Source organism: Platichthys flesus, chromosome 21 (assembly GCF_949316205.1).
Source record: "Platichthys flesus chromosome 21, fPlaFle2.1, whole genome shotgun sequence".
NCBI classification, from domain to species: domain Eukaryota; kingdom Metazoa; phylum Chordata; class Actinopteri; order Pleuronectiformes; family Pleuronectidae; genus Platichthys; species Platichthys flesus.
In genome coordinates, this window is record NC_084965.1 from 20,403,743 (window position 1) to 20,425,195 (window position 21,453).

The 21,453-nt window shown below is 39.4% G+C and overlaps 1 protein-coding gene across 1 annotated transcript in view; it reads right to left on the minus strand.

Moving 5' to 3' along the window:
* cubn (cubilin (intrinsic factor-cobalamin receptor)) overlaps nucleotides 1–21,453 on the minus strand; it is a 74,656-nt gene that overhangs the window by 20,905 nt on the left and 32,298 nt on the right. Inside the window, exons 29-48 of the mRNA XM_062379719.1 lie at nucleotides 19,943–20,124; nucleotides 19,022–19,190; nucleotides 17,439–17,620; nucleotides 16,416–16,572; nucleotides 12,994–13,110; nucleotides 12,788–12,901; nucleotides 12,512–12,640; nucleotides 12,238–12,370; nucleotides 10,913–11,118; nucleotides 10,132–10,313; nucleotides 9,410–9,602; nucleotides 7,551–7,748; nucleotides 7,281–7,427; nucleotides 6,503–6,693; nucleotides 4,768–4,936; nucleotides 4,044–4,218; nucleotides 3,104–3,282; nucleotides 2,165–2,374; nucleotides 1,791–1,931; nucleotides 935–1,119 (exon numbers count right to left, since the gene is read on the minus strand). Of these exons, the coding sequence (XP_062235703.1) occupies nucleotides 935–1,119; nucleotides 1,791–1,931; nucleotides 2,165–2,374; nucleotides 3,104–3,282; nucleotides 4,044–4,218; nucleotides 4,768–4,936; nucleotides 6,503–6,693; nucleotides 7,281–7,427; nucleotides 7,551–7,748; nucleotides 9,410–9,602; nucleotides 10,132–10,313; nucleotides 10,913–11,118; nucleotides 12,238–12,370; nucleotides 12,512–12,640; nucleotides 12,788–12,901; nucleotides 12,994–13,110; nucleotides 16,416–16,572; nucleotides 17,439–17,620; nucleotides 19,022–19,190; nucleotides 19,943–20,124 (3,359 nt within the window). The remainder of the gene's footprint in view (nucleotides 1–934; nucleotides 1,120–1,790; nucleotides 1,932–2,164; nucleotides 2,375–3,103; nucleotides 3,283–4,043; nucleotides 4,219–4,767; nucleotides 4,937–6,502; nucleotides 6,694–7,280; nucleotides 7,428–7,550; nucleotides 7,749–9,409; nucleotides 9,603–10,131; nucleotides 10,314–10,912; nucleotides 11,119–12,237; nucleotides 12,371–12,511; nucleotides 12,641–12,787; nucleotides 12,902–12,993; nucleotides 13,111–16,415; nucleotides 16,573–17,438; nucleotides 17,621–19,021; nucleotides 19,191–19,942; nucleotides 20,125–21,453) is intronic.

Consider the following 21,453-nt stretch of genomic DNA (forward strand, 5'->3'; position numbering starts at 1 on the left):
CAATTCCATGTAGCGCTATCAGCGCTACATCGAATCCCCCATCCTATCCATGACCAGGTAAGACAAAAAAGCCACCTAGTCTAAAGGGGATAATAAACCAACCATTTCCAACACCAAGGTGCCTTGAGTACAAAGTATGCATCTGTAAGCATCCTGAATCTGTATTTCCTGAGAAATTCACTCAGAGCCCATAATTCCATGATTAGGTCTGCATTTAGTGCTTGTGTAGTCTTGACCACTACACTACCAAGTGCTTTACAATACAGGTTATTGCCATTCAACCATTCACACAAATTCATACAGTGCACCTATGTGCAGCACTTTTTCTGTGAGGGGAAATTCAGGGTTCAGTATTTAATTCTAGCCAGAGCGCTCTGTGTTAAAAACATTTCTTCCTGCGAAATGTGAGCTGACTCTCCCGAGCCGTTTTTTCCCCTTGTGAGCTAGTGCGTAGCAACAGAACAGTTAAGCTCTGACACGAGAGTTGCTCCATGTAAGAAGACGTTTTTGATTGCCACTAATCATAGCAGGTGTCCCCACCTGTTGTGAAAGGACATGTCCCCCAGTGCTTCTGAGGGTCACAGGGAGCCTTGCTTTCCACAGTGCGACATCAAACGTAACCTTATGAAATAGTCCTTTCTGCCTAAATTACAGTTTGTCAATATAAAATCTAAGGTTTCTTTAGCTCAGCTCATATATATCACACAATAAGAATCATCTTTATTCACGTCTAACCATAATTGTAGACTGAGGTTTGAGCTTACACTACTGCTGAACCCTCATCCACCACTTAAATGCATTTGAGATGAATGGAACTGATTTGTGACATGAAAAGCTTAATAAAACATATAATCTTGTGGTGACAAACTACATCTTGTGTAATTTGAATATGACGTGAGGAAACATAAGGAAACACTGGCAGAAAGGAACTCACATCAACATAGTCAAATTCACAGGAAGAACCAGAATCTTCGAGCCGTAGGTCATTAATCGTGAGTGTGATCCGACGGCCTGGTGGTACCATCATCTCCCAGTGACACACCCGGCTGTGTGGGTATAGGTTGGGATAATTGGGAGAGGAGATAGTTCCTGAGGGTGCATTCAGCTCGCCTCCACAGGCTGCAAGAGGATGGTGAGGAAAAGGAAAACAAAAAGTGAAAGACTCTTTTGGTTTTTGTTTGTGGTTTATCATTTCCTTTTATACCTTGTACGTTTGTTTAACAGTACCTTTCCTTCGGATTCTGTCCCAGTTAAGCTTCTTTCCTGTGATTCCTTATGTATGTTTTCTTGGTACCCAATTTTTTTTGACATTCTTTAATTGTCCCTGCCTCCCCCTGAGTAAATACAGTAGTCTGTGTGGTTCCTTTTGTTTTTGTCAGTTTGTTTGTTCTTCTCAGTTGCTCCTTAATTAGTTTGTGTTGCTTTAAATGTATTATCTATAAGTGTTTCTCTATTTTGTGTTTCAGATTTTACCTTCTTAACCATCACTTGTGTATGCCTGCATTTGGGTCCTGCTTGCTAAAATATACATGTACTCTATGTATAGAGATGTAAATTTAATGGGGAGAGCGTGGCCTAGGGGATAGAGCGGGTGTTCTGCAACAAGAAGGTTGCAGTTTCGAATCCCATTCTTTCCCTAAGTGTCCTTGGCAAGATACTGAACCCCTAAAATGGCCCCTCATAAATGCTGAGTGTTCTAAAACTGTAAGTCGCTTTGGAAAAAAGCGTCAGCTAAATGACATGTAATGTGATCATGCAACAAGTAATTCTTTGAAAAAAAAAAAACATACCTTCAACGCTGGCTTCAAATGACAGACTAAAGCCGGCTGCGTTTCCACTGGTGTCACTGACAAACCTGATGTAAGCAAAACTGTCAGATGTGTCCACAGAGGCTGGAAGGTCACTGCCACAGTGTCGGCCCAGTAGGCGCCCTACAGCCATAGAACAGAACAGGAAATGAATCTGATAGTGGGTCTTTGATTTGCATCTCACACGTGTCAAAAAACAGCAGTTCTATTACTGTATGCACTGTTACCTGTTATGCGCTGTCAAACCTCAATAAGAAAAGTGTGATATAAATGCAGTCCGTTTTATGTGTACATTCAAGGAATCATATAGATTCTAAAAAAGCACATTATCTTTGCTAAAAAAAAATTGTTTGCACCTGAGGCATTGTACTCTCTGATCTCAACATAGTCAGCAGAGCATCCTTGACTGGTCTGCAGGCTGAAGTTTCCATAGCTAAGGGTGAGGTAGTGCCCTGTTGGTCCCTCCAGATACCACTCACAGTTGGAGATGTCAGGATAACTGGACCCTGGGAAGCCAGGGCTGTAGACCATACCATTCTGACTTAAGTAGGTACCCCCGCATGTTGCTGTTGGGGATTAGAGATATCAAATGAGAGTAGGGCCATTGGTATTTGACTTTGTTTTTAATTCTTAATAAAGAAAACCTTTAAAGTCATGTATAATAATTTAACATATCTATTATTTAAACAGAGCATTAGTACAGCCTAACATATGAAGACAAACATATGTAGGATTTGATTTAATCTCTTTTCTTTCTTTTTCCTGTTTTCTTCCCAGTGCTACCATCTAACAGAGATATGCAGGCAATTTAATATGTATATATCATCTATGTCTTACTATCTATCTATCGAGAGAGGAGAGAGAGAGAGAGATTATGAATAATAAAGAGTCAAACTCATGTTTACGGTGCAAAATAATGTGTACCATCATTGCAATGTGAAAGACTTGATGTGGCCAACATTAGGAAGATCAAGACGCACTCAGTAACTGCAGCTGAATACCCCTCACCTCACCCTCCCCTTCCAAACATGAAAGAGAACCTGTGGTAGTCTTCATTAAATCTTAAAAGCCTCTGTCATGGCGGGCTCCATAGTGAGGTCCCAATGTAAATAAAAAGTGTTTAAGTGTAAAAGGCAGCAAGAGTAAGGAATATAAAACAAATATATAAAAATGTAGAAACATATGAATGTAGTTAAGACATTAAGACAGGAAGAAATATTATTATTATTATTTTAATATTATATAAATTATTGAGTCGTAGTTAGTACAGCGTGAGATAACAGTGATTACCTTACCTTTTGAGTACTTTGCCTTGAATCCATTATGTGTGACACTGGTGTCAGTTCGAAACCTGAGTAGCATGGAGGAACCTGTTGAATGCTGGGTAGATGGTCGGGTGTTGCCACACAGTCGGGAAATAAAGTCAGCATTGATTATAGAACCATCACGCACCTCCAAGTAGTCATACATACATCTGTGAAATGCATGAAGGAACACCAGTTAGTCTGTTTCTCGGTCAAGTGGCATTTTTTTATAAATTTTAGGGATTGTAATTTAAGGGGTTTGGTAAATGATATTTTACATTAATTGTCATAAAATTATATTTTAATTTGGTTTATCAACCTTTCTATTATCTCTACCCAACAGTTTCAGCCCCTGGTATTCTTTGTTATAACTGAGAAAACTGCATTTTATCCAAAGAAGGTTTTTAAAGGGATAGTTCATCCCAAAAAATGAAAATTCACTCATTTTCTACTCACCCCTATGCCGATCAAGGGTTTGGTGAAGAAACTTTGTTAAAGCAGAATCCAATACAATTATTGACATCCTCATCCCCCCCTCCACATGGGGCTGAGTAGATAATGAGTGAAATTCCTGGGTGAACCTTTAAGACAGATCCTTCAGTGCAACAAAATCTCATGATTTTGTAGTGGGGGTGTCCGTTTTATTATTTAATTTTTTATTTATTTTACAGCTATAGAGAACTTCCGGCTGTCACCAAAACATCCACTCTCAACCCCCCCCCCCCGTGCACTTGTTACCATGGTAACCCCACAGCTCCTTATAGAGTGTGTAATCATACAAACCACGTAGTGCAAATCAAATAGTGTAAACCACATCTTTTGGTGAATTCTGTCTATCACATATGTCCACCACAATAGTATACTTTGAAAACACTAAATCTAAGCAGGCATACATTTTAAAATAACAAAGTAGAGAAAGTAGCAGCTTTACTGGGCTGTGGGCTCAATGTAGAATTCATCCTCAAAGTCGATTTGGACAGCTTCTCCATTGGGGACAGTGATGACCCAGATACAGTCAATGTTCTGGGGGTAGTTTTGAGGATAGTTAGGTGAACTTATGTACCCTGGAGGGTCATTGTCATTCAGCTTAATGAAGCCTCCACATGCTGCAGAAAGGGAGACAGAGCAGATTTGTACGTTTCCTCAAAAACAAATACATACATTTTCTCTTTTAAATTATTTCATCATGGTAGGCTGATTTATTTTATGGAAAATTGTGGTAATTTCAAATTCACTCCTCACCCCATACATCTCTTCCTGCACTATGTCACTTGGGTTAGTTTGACTGATAAGATCAAAATCACAAGGAGAATGTGGGCATCTCCATCATAATTTCCAGAAGTCTCACTTTCTACCCAAAATGCTGAGTTTTCTAACTAAATCAGCACCAGAGTCTCAGTTTTTGGAGCTTGAAAGCCCAGTATGGACATCAGGTGAAAACAGTATTCTAAAACTCAAGTTAGTTGGGGCCCAATTAGTGCTGGTGTAGGCTGGTGGCTCGAGGATCTCTCCTTTTATATTTCAGGAGTGGATGGAACTAAAATCGATCTGGAAATTTTGAACAGTCCACCTAAAACAACCTGTTTATACAATCAACCCAGAACATCAATAAAATACTGGTGAGTGGAGAAAAAGTATAAGTGAGATGGCTGTACCCTGACTGTGGGCCTCAAAGATCAGCTCAAAGCCACTGGCCTCATTACTGCCATCCGACATGAAGTGAATGAAGAGGTGGTTGTCAGTTGTCTGGAGAAGGGATGGGGGACTTGTACCACAGCGACGTTGGCCCAGTAATGGAGAAGAGCCATCTGGACCATTCCTAAGCTTTGGAGACACCAGCAAGTGAATAATAACTCTAAATAAACAATTTAATTGCTGATCGTGAATAGTGAATCGAAGACTTCAGACAAATAAAAAAGCATGACAGAAAAGAAAGTTGCATGTACATCAAATAAATGGGAAGAGTTGTTTGATAAGGAGAAAGAACAATTTGTTCATGAGACCAGTCTTATTAACAAATTGTTCGTAGACCAAAACCGGTCTACAGCTGATCTTAGAAACACAAATTATTTAAAAACAGACAAACAATGTACCAAGAGCATATGTACAGTATATGAAGGATATCCACTTCCTCCCACTATCCAGAAATGTAGCCAAAACATTATGTGTAAAAAACACTGGCATTTTGTGCCAGTTGTAGCCAGACTGTGCACAGTAAATATCAATGAATGGAATCAAGGTATTGCGGTTCCACCAACACATGCCCCTGCACAATCACAAGGAAGTCTCAGGTTTCAATCAGGATGATTAACAACATTAGTATAACATCAGTGTGAATATTTTTTTTTTTTGTATTTTAAGCCTTTTTGGTTGGAACCATGTCTCATACACTAACATGGAGGAGGCATGGTTCATGACCTATACTTGGGGTGACTGAGACATCCAACTAGGACTCCGGCGTCAGTACTGAATGAGTCAATGAGTTACTTTAAATGTAGGAAACACTCCCGACACCACCATAACCAGATTTTTTTTGCAGGATCACCACACGAGACTGCAATTGGACCATGTTAACAAGAAACAGTGACTTGCAGGAAGCGCATTATGTCGGAAAATGACTATGTAGTTGTATCAATTGACTTTTTTAGTTTCCTTTTTAGTGGGGAGGGGAAGACATAGTGTAATAACACTCACCACACCTTAAGAACTCACCGCAATTTAACTCAATACAGATCATGTTATATCCAAAGGTTACAGAGGAGCTGACATACACCGCCGCAAATCCGAAAGAATTTACAGTATACCTTCTACATAAAAAGGTATAAAATACACTGCCAAACAAATACAGGTGACAGGACTGACAAATACAGTTGAATGCCCAATTTTATATTCTCGAACAGGGCTGAAGTTGGTTAAAAGAATTAAGCCACCCAAAGAACAATTTTTATAGCAGTTTCGGGAAGAAGCACTGTTATGAGAGGAATATTTATTTTAAATGTGATACCACACAAAAGCTAATAATTCAAAAACATTAATGTTGCTGCATACCAGTGTCATATGCAAAGCTGTAACAACCATCCAAAATAAAACTTGTTATCATACAGTTCATGGAAATTATCAATGTATTACTACATTACTTAAAAAATGTGGTATTATGTAAACAAATGTGTAGTTTAAAATACAGAAATTGTATAAATATATTGTATTTATGATCAGGACTGATGATGCTGTTAATACATTTCATTTTATAGACGTTTTAGGAATACAATTTTTGTCCATGAGGGTGAAGAAAGCAGAAACAAATTTTAAGGCTCTGAGGGTTAAACGTTCATGGGCCCAGTAAGTGGCCTTCCTGTAACCATACACACATGCTCTCAATATGTTGTTTACCTCAAGGAAGTCTCCTGAGCTGCACCCATTTCCATAGCCTTGAATCTGGAAGGGGTTCTGGAAGGTGACAGAAACCCTGAAGCCAGGTGTCACCATCACATTCCAGCTACAGTTCAGACCAGGCGTGTAGTTCTGGGGGTGGTGAGGACTGCTCACCACACCCCTGTCTACATGCAAAAGACCACCACAACCTGAAGACACAAAAGTATAATCAAGATTATTATTATTAAGGTAATTATTGCCTTTGTAGAGTTGTAACAGTAGTAGAGTAGTAGTTTGACTGGAAATGTGTGGGAAAAGAAATGTAACTGTCGCGGCGGTGGACTAGTGACAGAATAATTGGACTATGGGCAGAAAGTTACGGACATCGAACTGGAAGGTCGCTGGTTCGATTCCTCACGGTGACAATACAACATACCTGCCAGGACAACACCCGGATCTGTTCCAAAGTCCAAAGAGCACTCTCCCTACCTCCAATGTCTAACTGCCCCTGAGCAAGGCACCTTACTCCCCCAATATCTGCTCCCCGGGCGCTGTGCATGGCAGCCCACTGCTCTGTGTGTCCTGTGATGTTCACCAGATGGGACAAAAGCAGAAGACAAATTTCCCTACTCTGCATGTCGTGTGTGCATGATTTTGGGATCAATCAAATATCTTATCTGTATCTTATTGAGGGTCAAGTTTTTTTTGCCATTACTCCCTATTGACCATATCTTTTGTTTACAATACTAATAGAACCTTGTTTATGACGTTTATTAATTTGCTTCTGGTGCTTGACCTCTGGAGTAGGAGGCAGTAAAGCCACGGCCAGTGACGCTGCTGTCTGAGGAAAAGTGAATGAACATGGAATCTCCTGTCGAGTGGAGAGGACCTGGGGGGTCGCGACCACACACAGTAGCCAGCACAGGGGACATACTGGTTGCACCTGGAAACAAAAACATGCACAAATGAGACCACAGGGGCATGGTGCTTTCAATAAATCTATTTCAGCAACTCCATTCGTGATTTGCTCAGGGTAAGGTCTACAGAAAAGGCTTTCATAAATTACCGTCTCTAATAACCAGGCTATCAAAGAAGCAACTGGGGTAGTCCTCCATGTCCAGGGACAAGATGTTAAACTCTACAATCGAGTCTGGAGAACGAATTAACCAAGTACACTCCTGGGTCAGTGGGTAATCTTCAGGCCAGCCAGGAGAATAGAAGAAGCCAGGAGTATCTCCTGCCATTAGCATTCCACCACATGAACCTGAAAAACAGTAACACACACAAATATGGTTCTCTAAGATGGAACACATGCAATACTGACTTATTAAACCTTAACTTTGGAGTGAAAAAATGTCACCCTCCTTCAAACGTCAACACTTCACTCAATTAGCAGGGAAACTACTCTACTCAATACTGTATAGTAGTCAGAAAGTGCAGATGATGCTGCTGACCCTCTGAACAAGGTTCAGTCAGTAAGAGATGTTCATTTAAGGAGGAAAAGGAAGAGGGATCTCAATGAGTTTGCCAGCCTTTTAAAACATTTTTAAAATCCATTAAGTTTCCTTTTGCCTCAGGGCTGTTTTTGTAAACACTGGCAATTTTGTCAGGTCTTCTAAGGTTTGAGGGCGGTGTTTTCAAACATTGCATTGTTTTAGAGGGGATATTTACTCAACACCTTAGTTCTTAATGGGAATATATGTACATTTTACATTGCTAACTGCATTAGTTCCAACACATATTATTAATATTCTCCCGGACAGATTGGCTGTTTAACCTTTCTTTTGGTTTTAAAAGAGTGTTGTGGGAATATTTAAAACAAATGTATGTTACACAACTACTAAGTCAACTACATCAAATGATCAACAAACAAACATTTCTTGGAAGGCTGGATGATATGCACACAGTTAATAGCTTACACTCTAAAGCAGGGGTCTTCACCGTTATTGTGCATTCAATACTAAGCTATTCAAATGATACCCAGGTTCATATATTCATGTTTTATGAAACATGTTAAACATGTGCAAGGTATAAAGTTGCAGTGTGTGCATTGCTGACTAAAAGATAATGTATTCTGCCTCCATTTATCCGTTCGTTACAATTTAAAGACATTTAAATTGTGGGGATTTTCTTTTTAATTAAAATATAAAAAATTGTCTAATCAACAAAAAATGTTGCGACCCCCTGCAATACCTCTGCGGACCCCTTGCTAAAGACCTCTGCTCTAAAGCATTCACTGCAAGAGCTCTACTTTCCTGAAATACCCTGTTATGACTCCGAAATCAGATTTTTAAAACAGTTGATTACTCTTATTGGGGCCACATATTCAGTGTGATAACAGGGATGTTCATGGTTAAAGGTGCGAAGCAGTATACTTTTGCAGGCTGTCCACACAGATGCAGACATTCACAGAAATTGCATGAATTCTGAAGGGCACAAAATGAGGGTCAAAACTAATTTCTTTAGTTGTAGGAATCATTTTTGTATGTAGGCTAACATAAATTGAATAATGGCATACAGTAAAATAAATGTATCATGCATCTTAAACAGGTACTGCATAACAGCTTGTGTTTGTTAGTAAACATGACCTGAAGTATATTTCGTGGCTGCAAGTCTTTATTCTTGTGTTTTATGAGCATGCTGTGTGCTCCTAAACCGATGGGACCTAAAACACGAACTGTTTCTGTATGCATTTTGGAGATACCAGGCTACGGCTGTTCAAATTTTACTGTTAATTTTGTAAGAAATTTCATATCACTAAAGGAGAACATGGCCACATGTTTAGTATATAAGTTGCCTTTCAATGTGGCAATTGTGATTATGAAACCTGTGTTAGGCTACAAGTCTAGCTCTGTCACCACCATCTACCTTGAAATTTTCCTCCAATTCTCTGGAGAAGAACTAATTGTCATGTCATTGTTTTACCTGGTGAGATAGTGGGTGGTGCTCCAGAGTCCTGGACTGCACTCCATTCAACAAGGAAGCCTCGTCCTCCAATCACTGAATCTGATTTGAACTGCAGGGTGACAGTGCTGCCAGAACTCCTCACGGCAGGGTGCAAATCCAGACCACAGAATGTTCCGATCGGATAGTAATGAACACTGGAGCCATCAAAGATCTGGAAACAACCAAGGATTGAGGGCAGAATAAAAAAAGTATCAAATTTATGGACAGCTCTTTGAGCTGTCATCGGGGCTCTGTTCTCTGATACATTATGCAAACTTGACTGTCAACACTGTTTACAGGTAAAACAGTTTAAGTGATCCTGTTGCACAATGTCCTAAATTTGTCCAACAGGTGAAGAATATGATATATATGTAGTATATATTAATTGAATATTAAAGGCTGACCACTTTTATAGATTTGTATGTAGATTTCATTTAAACTTTAATTTATCAGCTTGTTTACTCAAACATTTTCTGAATCTACAGCAAAGTACTGGTGCTCAAGTGAAAAGTCTGTCCTGTTACAAACAGTTGCTGTAAAAGTTAGATTGCAATGAGTCAGACAGCACCTGCAATGCACAATGTCTCACACATGAAACAATTAATACCCCTGAGACACACTGGCACAAGCATCATTCTGACTGTAAAATAAATATGTTAAATCAAGGTTACAATGCGATTTCACAGCATGCAGAATCTTACCTTGAGGTGGTCATAGACGCATTCATACTGGTCCTCAATATCCATGTCCAAGAAACGGATCTGAATGTAGCTGTCTCCCTCTACAGTGATGGTCCAGTAGTAGTCTGCATTATTTGGGTATGTTCTGGGATACAGTGGGGATGCTATCTGGCCAAACTCCCCCATCAGATCATTACCATACACTGAGAAAAAGTGAGGAAGTCAAGGGTTAGATTTCTTATTCCCTCTCTAATAAAATTTGACCTACCAAGTTATTTATTGACCAGATGTAATTACTGAATAAACAGACATCTTACAACAGATCTTGCTGTTACTTCAGTAAGATGACTAATGACAATGAGAAAAAGGATAGAGGGAGAATTAGGAAGATTGGAATGGAACATTTAAATGGTAAATAGTCTATAATTATTTTGCACTTTTCTAGTCTTGATGACTACTCATCACACATCACAGTAAAATGTTGTCATACATCGATTCACACTGACACATTCACACAGCGCATGTATTTGAAGTACTTCAATCAAACATCATTTGCACACTGCCAGCACAGCCGTCAGGGGAAATTTGGGGTTCAGTGTATTCCCAAGGACACTTGGAACCCGGATCGGAGCAGGCGGAGAACCACCAACCATCTGGTTAGTTAGTTAGTGGACGACCCACTCTGTCTCCTGAGTCACAGCCGACCATACACACCAACATGTGTTGGTGGCATGGTATGACGGGGCGGCTGTGGCTCAGGAGTTTGAATTTAAACAAGATCATGAATGGTGTTTACACTTACAGTGTGAGAAGGTCGCTCTGAATCCTTCTCCACTAATTGACGCATCTGAGACAAACTTCACCCACAGGATGTGACCAATCACAGAGGTGTAGTTGGAAGGCAGCGAGTTCCCACAGAAGGAACCAACCACAGATCCAGTGGAGTTGCCCTCTCTTATTTCTAGGTAGTCATTAATACAGTGAGAGTCTCCCTGCAGGTGAAAGATACTAAACACAAAGAAAGATTGTTAGTGGTTAAGTATCTTGTAAAAGCAAAATATCAGCCACGGATTAATTATTTGCAAAGTCAAAAAGTAAAGCCATTTAACTAATGTGCAGCATCATCTCATCTTCATCCTCTGCCAACAATCACTATGCAGCTCAGTTTGTTTTTCAATGGCTCTGCTGAGGTTTATGAGGTCAATCACTAATTAAAACACTCAAATTGCCTTTCACATATCAATAATATGCCATAAAAAAATAAGTTATATATTTAGTTTCTGACCTAAGCTGGATTGTTAGTCAATAAAACTATTGGTCAGAAACTATTTAGAATTATGTAATGTGACATCGGAAAATGCTGAACAATAGATAGCTGATACTGCCCAGCATACTGTTTATGCCAAAAAAATATACTGTATCTTTGCCGAGTTAATAGTAGCCAGTATTATCAACTTGGCGATTGCATCACACAAGCTCTACATATTATATACATATTACCCAGTGTCGTAACCCTGATGACACTGGACATTGATCTAACCATTATTACTCCCCGACCAAGAAATAATTTCAAAGGTAAGAACTGATGGTTTCTGGAAAAACAAAAGCTAAAGTGGGATGAAAATGTGCAAAACCAAGCACAAATTACTCAACCAACATAAATTATAAAACATTATATGATTTGAATCTGATCCAGCCAATCAATCCTGACGATTTCCTGCATTATCTGTTTGAGATATTTTTTAACTGAACACCTATTTTATATATATATGAATATAGACCACAATACAGCATAACAAGCTCTCGCTGAACAGGGTAGCCCTAACATAGCCAAGAAGTAACAATAACCAGAAATAAGAGGACTCCGTTTGCCGCTTTCAAAGTGCAGGTGTGTCATGAGTGTATAATCTGAACTAAATAAACAGACAGCATCAGCTCTCTATGAGCAGACTAAAACCTCTGTCTCCTTCATACGCAGAAGATGTCAGGTGACTGTTAGAGTTACCCTGAGATAGGTCAAGGAGGGCACCATCTGACAGATGTTCCTACTAAAGTAACTTCAGTTAATAATATTTAATCAGAGATATGCTCCTGAGATCAAGAATCAACCTCCACATTCAAACTAACATAAATGAGAGCTGAAGACGGTTTCCTGGTGAGCTTTTGATGGTCCACACACATTCCACATTAGGGGGATAAGCATCTGGATAGTTGGGACTGTTAAATGCACCACTCTCCATCACCAGATCTCCTCCACAACCTGAGCAGAGGAGGTAAAAAGAGTGTTTACTGGAGATCCTTTCAATATTAGTGTATATGCATGGTAACAGTGTGATTTTTGTAATTTTCAGTAATAAATATATTTTTCTAGATCTGAGCATGGTATCCTGGTATCTCTTACTAGATGTGGAAGCCGAGTAGGTGGCTCGGAAACCTTTTCTGGAGACGGAGTGGTCTGAGATGAAATTGACCACCAAGGAGTTACTGAAGGATGTCACCGGGTGAGGTATTTCAGGGCCACAATAGCGCCCTGTCAAAAATTTATATTAAATTTAAACGCCTTTGAGATTTTCATGTAAATGAACAACCTGTTGTATTCAACTGCAAAATGCGCACACATGCACATCCACACAAGCGCGCAAGCACATACACATACACCCACTAAAAGTAAAACTACCTATAGATGGTGCCTGGTAGTTGTCTCCATCCAGGATCTCCACAGCATCATGGGAGCAGTTGGAGTATATCATTTCTAATTCAAAGTCCGTGAATGACAGGGTCACATGGTTGACTGGCCACAGAAAGAAAAAACAACACTTAATGTGTAACATCGGTTATACAACAATAGTTTTGCTTTTGTCAACCTTGATTAAAGCAGCTCACATGGTTCCTGTGCTCTGATGATCCAGCTACAGTTCTGATTGGCTGGGTATGGTGCTGGGTACCGAGGTGATGCAATGGCCCCACCATCATTGTCTGTAATTATTGTTGAACCACAGGCTGTTGAAAACATACAAAATGATATGGTTAGCTTCCTCCAACCCTCAACCATCCAACAGAACAGGTCAAACAGTTTGACCCACTTACAGTGGGTTTTATGTTTTATATATCGAAACAGACTTACAGAGGGAGAATTACTGTAGAAGGTCTGAATGAGACAAACGCTTCTGTTTTCTTAATAATTGGTGTTTCATTATTTCAGAGTGTTAGCTCTGTCTCAAAAAATTCAAATTTATGATGGTGAGAATATTATGTGAACTGATTAATGTCTCATTACAATGCTGAGTAGATGCAGTAACAAACTAGGGCTACTTTGTAGCACTGGCGGGCCTGAGCACCCGCATGTTGAAGCCTGTTGCGGTCGGTGGAGAAAACGATCGATGACCAAGCGCACGTCTCCGCGTTGCATGCGTTTTGTGCACTCAAGTTAAACGCTTCACTTCCTGCGTCCGTCATGCGATGTCGATCCTTGCCTGCTAATTGCTCATTACGGTCCACGCTTTCGAATAGCATATCACACTGTGAAAATGGTAAGTAAATCGAATGATAGTTGTAAAACAAAGCATACTTCCTGTTGCCAGTAGGTGGCGCCTTCACTATTATTACGCACAGACATATAGATCTGTAGGCGCTCTGATGTAGCGTGAGCAATTTTGTGTCAATTGGACAATGCTACCACAAAGAAATGTTCACACTGATCAGTAGGTGGCGCTATGGTCACTACTATCAGTAGTTTGGAGCCGGATGAATAATGCAGAGTGGATTAACAAAGTACTTCCTGTTTCATGGCGAATCAGTGGGTGGCGCTATGACACTGAGGAAACATTGACACATAGAGCTGTTCAGGCTTGTACTCTTATCATGTGACAGAAGTTTGGTAGTGATAGGACAATTCACATTGGAGTTAAGACAACATAGTGTCCTTTGGCGAAGGAAAATCCTTTGCCACACATCAATGTTAACATGGTTTGAGGAAATTTTACAATTCTGACCATGATCCAACGACTTGACTGAGCTCTTTTGAGTTGTATATTGTAAAGCAGCCAGGAGCAGTTCATCAAAGTATAAAACATGTCACTTCCTGTAGCCACCAGGGGGCGCTTTGATTTCAAGTCATAATTTCTGTGTAGATGTCATCAGTCCGGGACTCTAGTCTTACATGTCTAGTTTGGTCTCGATTGGACCATGCAGGTCCGAGATACAGAACCTCGTGTTTGATGGCGTTTAATCAAACTTTGATCCCACGCCACGGTCACACGGTGAGACGAAAAACCGATCTCTAAATCGTTTTTTATATCCATCTTGAATATGGCAAAAATGGCCACTAAAGCCAAAATTGCGGGCCTTTCTGTTTGGTCTAGCATATCTATCCGAGAACCTTATTTGTTTATTATGAAATGACACATGCCTCAATCGATTTTTGTACATGTCAGCCAATCGTAGTGCCGGGGCAGCCCTTTAGGGGAAACTAGTCAGTTTTCTTGCCACGCCCATTCCTTAAAACCATATAATATTTTCAGGGGGGGATGTTAACACACACATGTAGTTTGAGAGAGCTGGACCCATGAACACAGAAGTTACAGCGATTTCCTGTGTCATGGCGAGCTGATGAATTTGATGCCACACCATTAATAATCTGAATGATGGAAAGTCACAGTAATCGTATGCCCTCATTATCAATGTCTAGAGACCCATTTGACACAGTTTGACATGGTTTTGCAAAGTGGATGAGCAGAAATACATCCAAGTGTAAGACGTATTAAAAACAAGACATTTCCTAGTGCCACCAGGGGGCGCTGTGATTTTAAGTCACGATTTCTTTATAGATGCCTTCAGGTCGTGACTTTTGTTTTACATGTCTAGTTTGGACTCGATTGGACCAAATATGTCCAAGATACAGAAGCTTGTGTTTCGATGGCGTTTAATCAAACTTTGCCATGCCACGGCCACACGGTATGACAAAAAATCGATCTTTCAATAACTTTAGATATCGATCTTGTTTTGATGAAACTAGTTTGGACTTGAGTGAACAAAATAAGCCTGAGATACAGAAGCTCGTGTTTTGATGGCGTGTAAAAGTTCGAATAACTTTAGATCCCCATCTTGTTGTGAAGACACACATCTAAATTTGAAGTTGATCTGATGAAAGCCCCAAGACATGTATGTCAAAGTAAAAATGCAGAATATGACCAAAATGGCCACTAAATCCAAAATGGCGGAGGAATACTTCCAAGTGTAATACGTTCCAAAAACATTTTCTGTTGATGCCAGGGGGCACTGTATTTTTAAGTAACGATTTCTATGTAGATGTCATCAAGTCGCAACTTTTGTCTTACATGTCTAGTTTGGACTCAGTTGGACCAAATATGTCTGAGCTACAGACGCCCGTGTTTTGATGGTGTTTAATCAAACTTTGATGCCACGCTACGTTCACACGGTATGATGAAAAATTGAGATTTTGATAACTTTAGATCTCCATATTGTTGTGATGACACTCATCTAAATTATACGTTGATCTGATGAAAGCTCTACAACAAGTACATCAATATAAAAATGTGGAATATGGCCAAATTGGGCACTGAATAAATATATTGTGTTTTTGGTGAAAGCCATCTGAGGGGGCTTTCCGTAGATGATGCTGTTGAAACATTTTGCCAAGCCCATTTCCAAATAATACGTAAATTGTACCACTTTCTAATTTCAAAAAGCCCATTCACTTCTTTCTAATTTACTGCAAACTTTAGAAACTTTCTGAGCACGTTGAAGCCCTCAAAAAGCCCATTCACTACCCTCAGAATAATCCTTACAATTTCACTAGGGCTTACCACTGGAGGTGCTCTGGCCCTTATAATAATCATTTCAATTTCAAAAGGGCCTCCTTTTGAAATTGAAATGATTATTTAATTTTACACGTTAAAATTTAATTTTTTAATTTTACACGTTAATTTTACATTTTGAATGTAAAATTGAGATTCAAGTTTGGCTTCTCTCTTCTTTCAAATTCATTGTAAACATATTCTATTAGTTACAATACATAAGAAATAGGTTATTCAGTTTTGTTAACAAAGTTGATCTCTGGATATTTGTGTAGTGCAAATAAGGTGATCTCGTATTTCTTTCATATTTATTGTCTGAGATCAGTTGTGTGCTTTGTGTACGCTAATGTTAACATTACTGCAGGCAAGCCTTGTTATATTTTGAAATTATTACAATCTGAATATAGGACTGATGAATTAAAAGATGAAGTGATGGGGGAAATTTCACCCATGCTCAAGTGATTGAAACTGAATGTAAAGAATACTCACCCTCGGAGAAGTGAGCGCTAAACCCACGGTGACTGCGACTGGAGTCAGACCGAAAGCGAACAGTAATGGTATTCTGGGTGCTGGTAATGGAGGGAGGAAGACTGGTGCCACACACACAGGCAAGAAGAGGAGATGATATGGTTGGACCATCATGAACCTACAGAGGGACAGACATATGATTCTGGAAAACCTGGCTTAAAATTCACTGCATTAACAGTCGACACTACAAATATTTGGACTGCTACAAATTTTCACTCTTCAGCACATTCAGTTTGAAATAAAATAATGTGAATACCTTTAGTTTCTCCAATCTCCACAGGATCTCTGGAGCTTAGCCATAGTAACCATCAGGTTCTTGGTTACCTCTCTTACCATGACCCTTCTCCCCCAATTGCTTAGTTTGGCCACCAGCTCTCAGAAGATTCAAGATTGTTCCAAACATTGTTTCAAATGCACCTTTAGTGCAACAGCGATTTTAATAACCTTTCCCATATCTAAGCCTCAACATGTCTCTGACCCAAAGGGCTTGTTTTTTTTCCGCTCTGATATGCATTGAATTGACAAGGTGTAGATACATCTCAAGATGATCAAGAGAAATGGGAGACACCTGAACCAGTGTCATAGCACTGGTTTGACAAGTAAAGCGGTGACCATCTAAGTGCAGAAAAGTATAATGATGCTTAAAAAGTTAAATCTAACAGCGAAATATCAATGGTGGTTTGTTTTCCAAACTCAATTGAGCTAGCAGATTGAGCACCTGCTTCACAGATGACTAGTTGGCGGTTTTTGAAGAATATGGCATTTTCCATCATCCCTGTCTCATCCATACAGATTGTATTGTAAATTACAAAAGCCTCAATGTACTGAAACGTGGTAATGACCATCATCCTAATATACATTTAGGCTGGTTCAGTCTGTAAATTACACACTTAGCCAGACATACTACATTCCCCTTCCTTGACATACCTTGACCAGAAGGTCAAACAGTTGCTGTCATCTACAGAATCAAAATAATTTACTTACAACCACATAGTCCCAGGAGCAGTTGCTATGATGTTCAATGTCCAGGTCGGAGAAATTGAAGTGTACACGATGGTGGGAATCTACACTGATGACCCAGGAACAGTCCACATTATTTGGATAACTGCCGGGATACAACGGCGAATGGATTTCCCCTGATGGAGCAGTGACTGGGCCCCCACAACCTGTATTAAAACACAGTTTATTAAAGGTTATGGAGAGTGCGATCAGTCAGATCTGTGTCACTTTGTATCACAATACACTCCTAATGACCTGCTTTCACTTTAACTAATAAACACTGTTATTAGGACCTGTCAAAAGTCTTTGTTTGATTCCCTCTGTAGTTTATGACGTCATGTAACGTGACGTGAACAACAGGACTCAGTGTTAAAGGGGCAGGAGCGACATTTAAATTTTTGTACTTGTTCACGTTCATAGTTCATTTTTTCAAATTATTTTATTGGGAAGGTTATGATAGAGATGACAAAGCTACAATCATGTATTTAGTTATTAATCGATGTTGTCGGATCATGAATCCGGATCTCTTCGGTCACTTTAGTCCTGGCTGTATGTGTCACATCTCAAGTGTTGTAAAGAGCGCACACAAGATGTTGAAGACTCATTTTTCATTATTCATTTGCTTAATTTCACCTGATGGCCTTCCTATACGATGATGATTTTTCAAGAATGGTATCATAAAACGTGATGAGATGAGCTCACGATCACTCTCACGGAAGGGATTCGTTCAGTTCAGCGTTCACAAGAGATTAACAATGTGCACAACACTGGCCACTGGCGCATACCTAGTTTCTTGTCTTACCACGACCACAATACATAACCAATAGGCAACAGGGCAATACATTATTAATAATTACTATAATTAACAATAAACTACATGTGTAAATAGTGAAAATAAATATTATGTATAATTTTTTACAAAAAAATCCATTCAACTCCAATACCTGTGTGAAATCAGTGCAGTGCCACTTTTTTTGTCTCCATGCTAACCACTAATTGGAAAATTGGTATTGGCTGCTTAGTAAAAGTAGTTGCAACAGTAGCAGAAAACTTCAGGTGCATTAGATAAAAATATGAAGGTGGCACACCTGGCTTTCCCCCTCACATAGATCTGAGCAGCCCGTTATTCTGTCTTTCAACACTTACATGCCTATGTGTACATTCCAATCGTTTATAGTCTTAAAGGTCCCTTTTAACCCCGTTCCAGTGATGAGGGACAATGTTTATAGTCATAGATAGGTGTAAAATAAATTAAAATGAGGGCATTGGAGTACTAGGTATATGAATAAAAATTTGATGAAATGTTAACATATCATTTAATGTTTGTTAATATTGCTTTTAAAAGTATTTTAACTTTTTCTATTACTTGTTTTGTCGTTTTTTAGTTTGCAGTTTTGACTTTCTAACAACACAATTTGGCACTTTGTAGTTTGCATGCCTCCTCACGGACAGTTATGAAGGTTTTACTTATAAAAATGTTATGTTCACCACTCTACCCTCTCAAAAGTATACCTCCTACTATAATGTGTAGTATTGTGTGGCACAGACGAACAATCATTTCCACCTACCTCCTGGGACTTCAGCCCAGCTTGCATTAAAACCTCGACCACTGACATAGGCATCAGACTTGAAGTGCACTGTGAGCAGGTTACCAGTGCTAGAGACTTGTATTGGGTTAGATGTGGTGCTGCAGAGTTTGGATAGCTGAGGGGATGACAGGTCTGGGCCACCATACACCTTAGAGAATGTCACAGATGAAGGTCAAATGGCTACAACTACAACAGTGTTTAAAAAGCAGTCCATTACATATTTATTGTGCTACTGTGTTTAACAATTGTAACTAATGACCTTTTAGTGGCATTATTTTTGTCCTGCTAGATGTTAGAGCCGCATTTGAAACCATAGATCATAAGACCATAGATCATAAGAAACCATAGATCATAAGATCATAAGATCATAGAATTGAACAACATGTAGGGATTAAAGGAACGGCACTAGACTGGTTAAGTTGTACTTATGATATCGATTCCAGTTTGTTAAGGTTAACAATGACTCCTCCATTCACACAAAAGTTAGTCATGGAGCTCCAAAAGGTTCTATCCTTAGACCGATACTTTTCACTTTATACTGTACTATATGCTTCCTTTCAGCAACATCCTCAGAAAGTAACAAGTACACTTCCATTGCTACGTTTAGCCTTCAGTTGAACATTGAACACTACATGTCACTTTTGAGTTGACATGAATTCACCATAGAAAAATTGAAGAGTTTAACAGTTTTTATGAACTATTTAGGGTACACTAGAACCAGAGCTAAAACTGAGTGAGAAAGGTCCACATTCTATATTCATTTGTATTCATATATGCTTTTGCTTGTGTAATATTTTGAACATTGTTAAAAGAGAGCCTGTGACCCAGTATTCATTGCCAGCGACTTCTAAATGTAATAGGTGTGCACATGACAATAAACTATTGTATCTTGAATCTTACTTCCAGCACATCGTAGCTGCAGTCTTGGTGGAACTCCACATCAAACTCATGGATGGTGAGGGTAATGCTGCTGCCAGGTGATGTGGTGATATACCAGATACATTCTCTGTTTCCTGGATACCGGTTGGGGTAGTCTGGGCTGTTAAAGGAGCCACTGGTTCCAGAGAGCTCTCCACCACAACCTGCAGGTCGAAGGGCACAAAAGTGTCAAAGTGTCCATATTTTTAATACAGTGATGATTCAGGCTCAACAACTACTGTTATACAGGAACAAGCAACAGAAGTCATACAACTGCTTGACCTTAAATTCTAACAATTGCATGGGTGAAGATTCCATCAAACTAAAAGTGTCAGGGAAGTGGTGAAGCAGATGGACCCAGGTTGCAGAGTTTTAAACAAAAGGTTACCTTTTAACACGTAAAAGTATTTAACTACCAAAAGCACACAGGAGAAAACACTTGAGGCTTACACAAAGATGTAGAGGACGGGAGCTCGGGAGCCAAGACAAATCAAAAAGCACGGGAGACAAAGCACAGGAGATCACGACAAACATTTAGACAACAAACCAACCAGGACAGAGGGGAGCACAGAGACTTATATACAGACACAGGGAAGGCAGGGGCAATTAGACACAGGTTCAACACATGAGGACTGGCGCAGACAATCAACGACAGGAAGTGAAGACAGAAAACACAGAATGTGAAAACATGAAACAACTCAAACATACACAAAAGAGATTTACCAAATAAACAGAAAACACTTCAAACAGAGGGAGAGCCTTAACAATAGAAAATACCAAACCGTGACAAAAAGAGCATTGTTGCCATTGCATAGAAGCTCTGCGTCAGGAAAGAGACATTTTCCTTGGGCCATTGACATAACTTTCTTTTACATTGCTTTTTCCTTTCATGTGTCTATTTGATATTTGGGTGACTAACCAGGCGCCCAAGTGGGAAGAGAGCTGCAGAGGAGGGTGTAGTGCATTCTATCTCTTCTAGTACATAAAATGACTAAGATAAGTTCAAAAGGCAGTGTAATAATTTTTCACTTCATTCGATGAAGACCCACCATGTAAACCTCTCTGAAATACTACAAACCATTTTTACTCAGTTATCTGTATCAGTTTGATTCAGGTGCTCATCAACCAGTTGGAACGTGGTCACAAAGATTAATAATTTATCTAAATTCTGACTATAATACTCAAGAAATAAAACAAACAATGATTGATTTTTACAAGCCAGTGCCATCAATGGCTGAAAGTAGCCTTAAAACAAAGTCTTTAGTCTGGTAATTCTTTTTACAACCATCTAGTCAGCAGGTATCTGTTCCATACTCAGTGTCTAATTGGGGTAAAGCTCTCTCAGCCAGGAAAATGTAACTGGAATAAGCTAGATCCGCTAATTCAAATTTTGTAGGACCAGTACCAGACTGTTAAAAACTCAGAGGAGAAACCAATTTACTCTCCTGTTTCCCAAACTGTCAACGCCTCGTGACAGGAATGGAAAATATGCA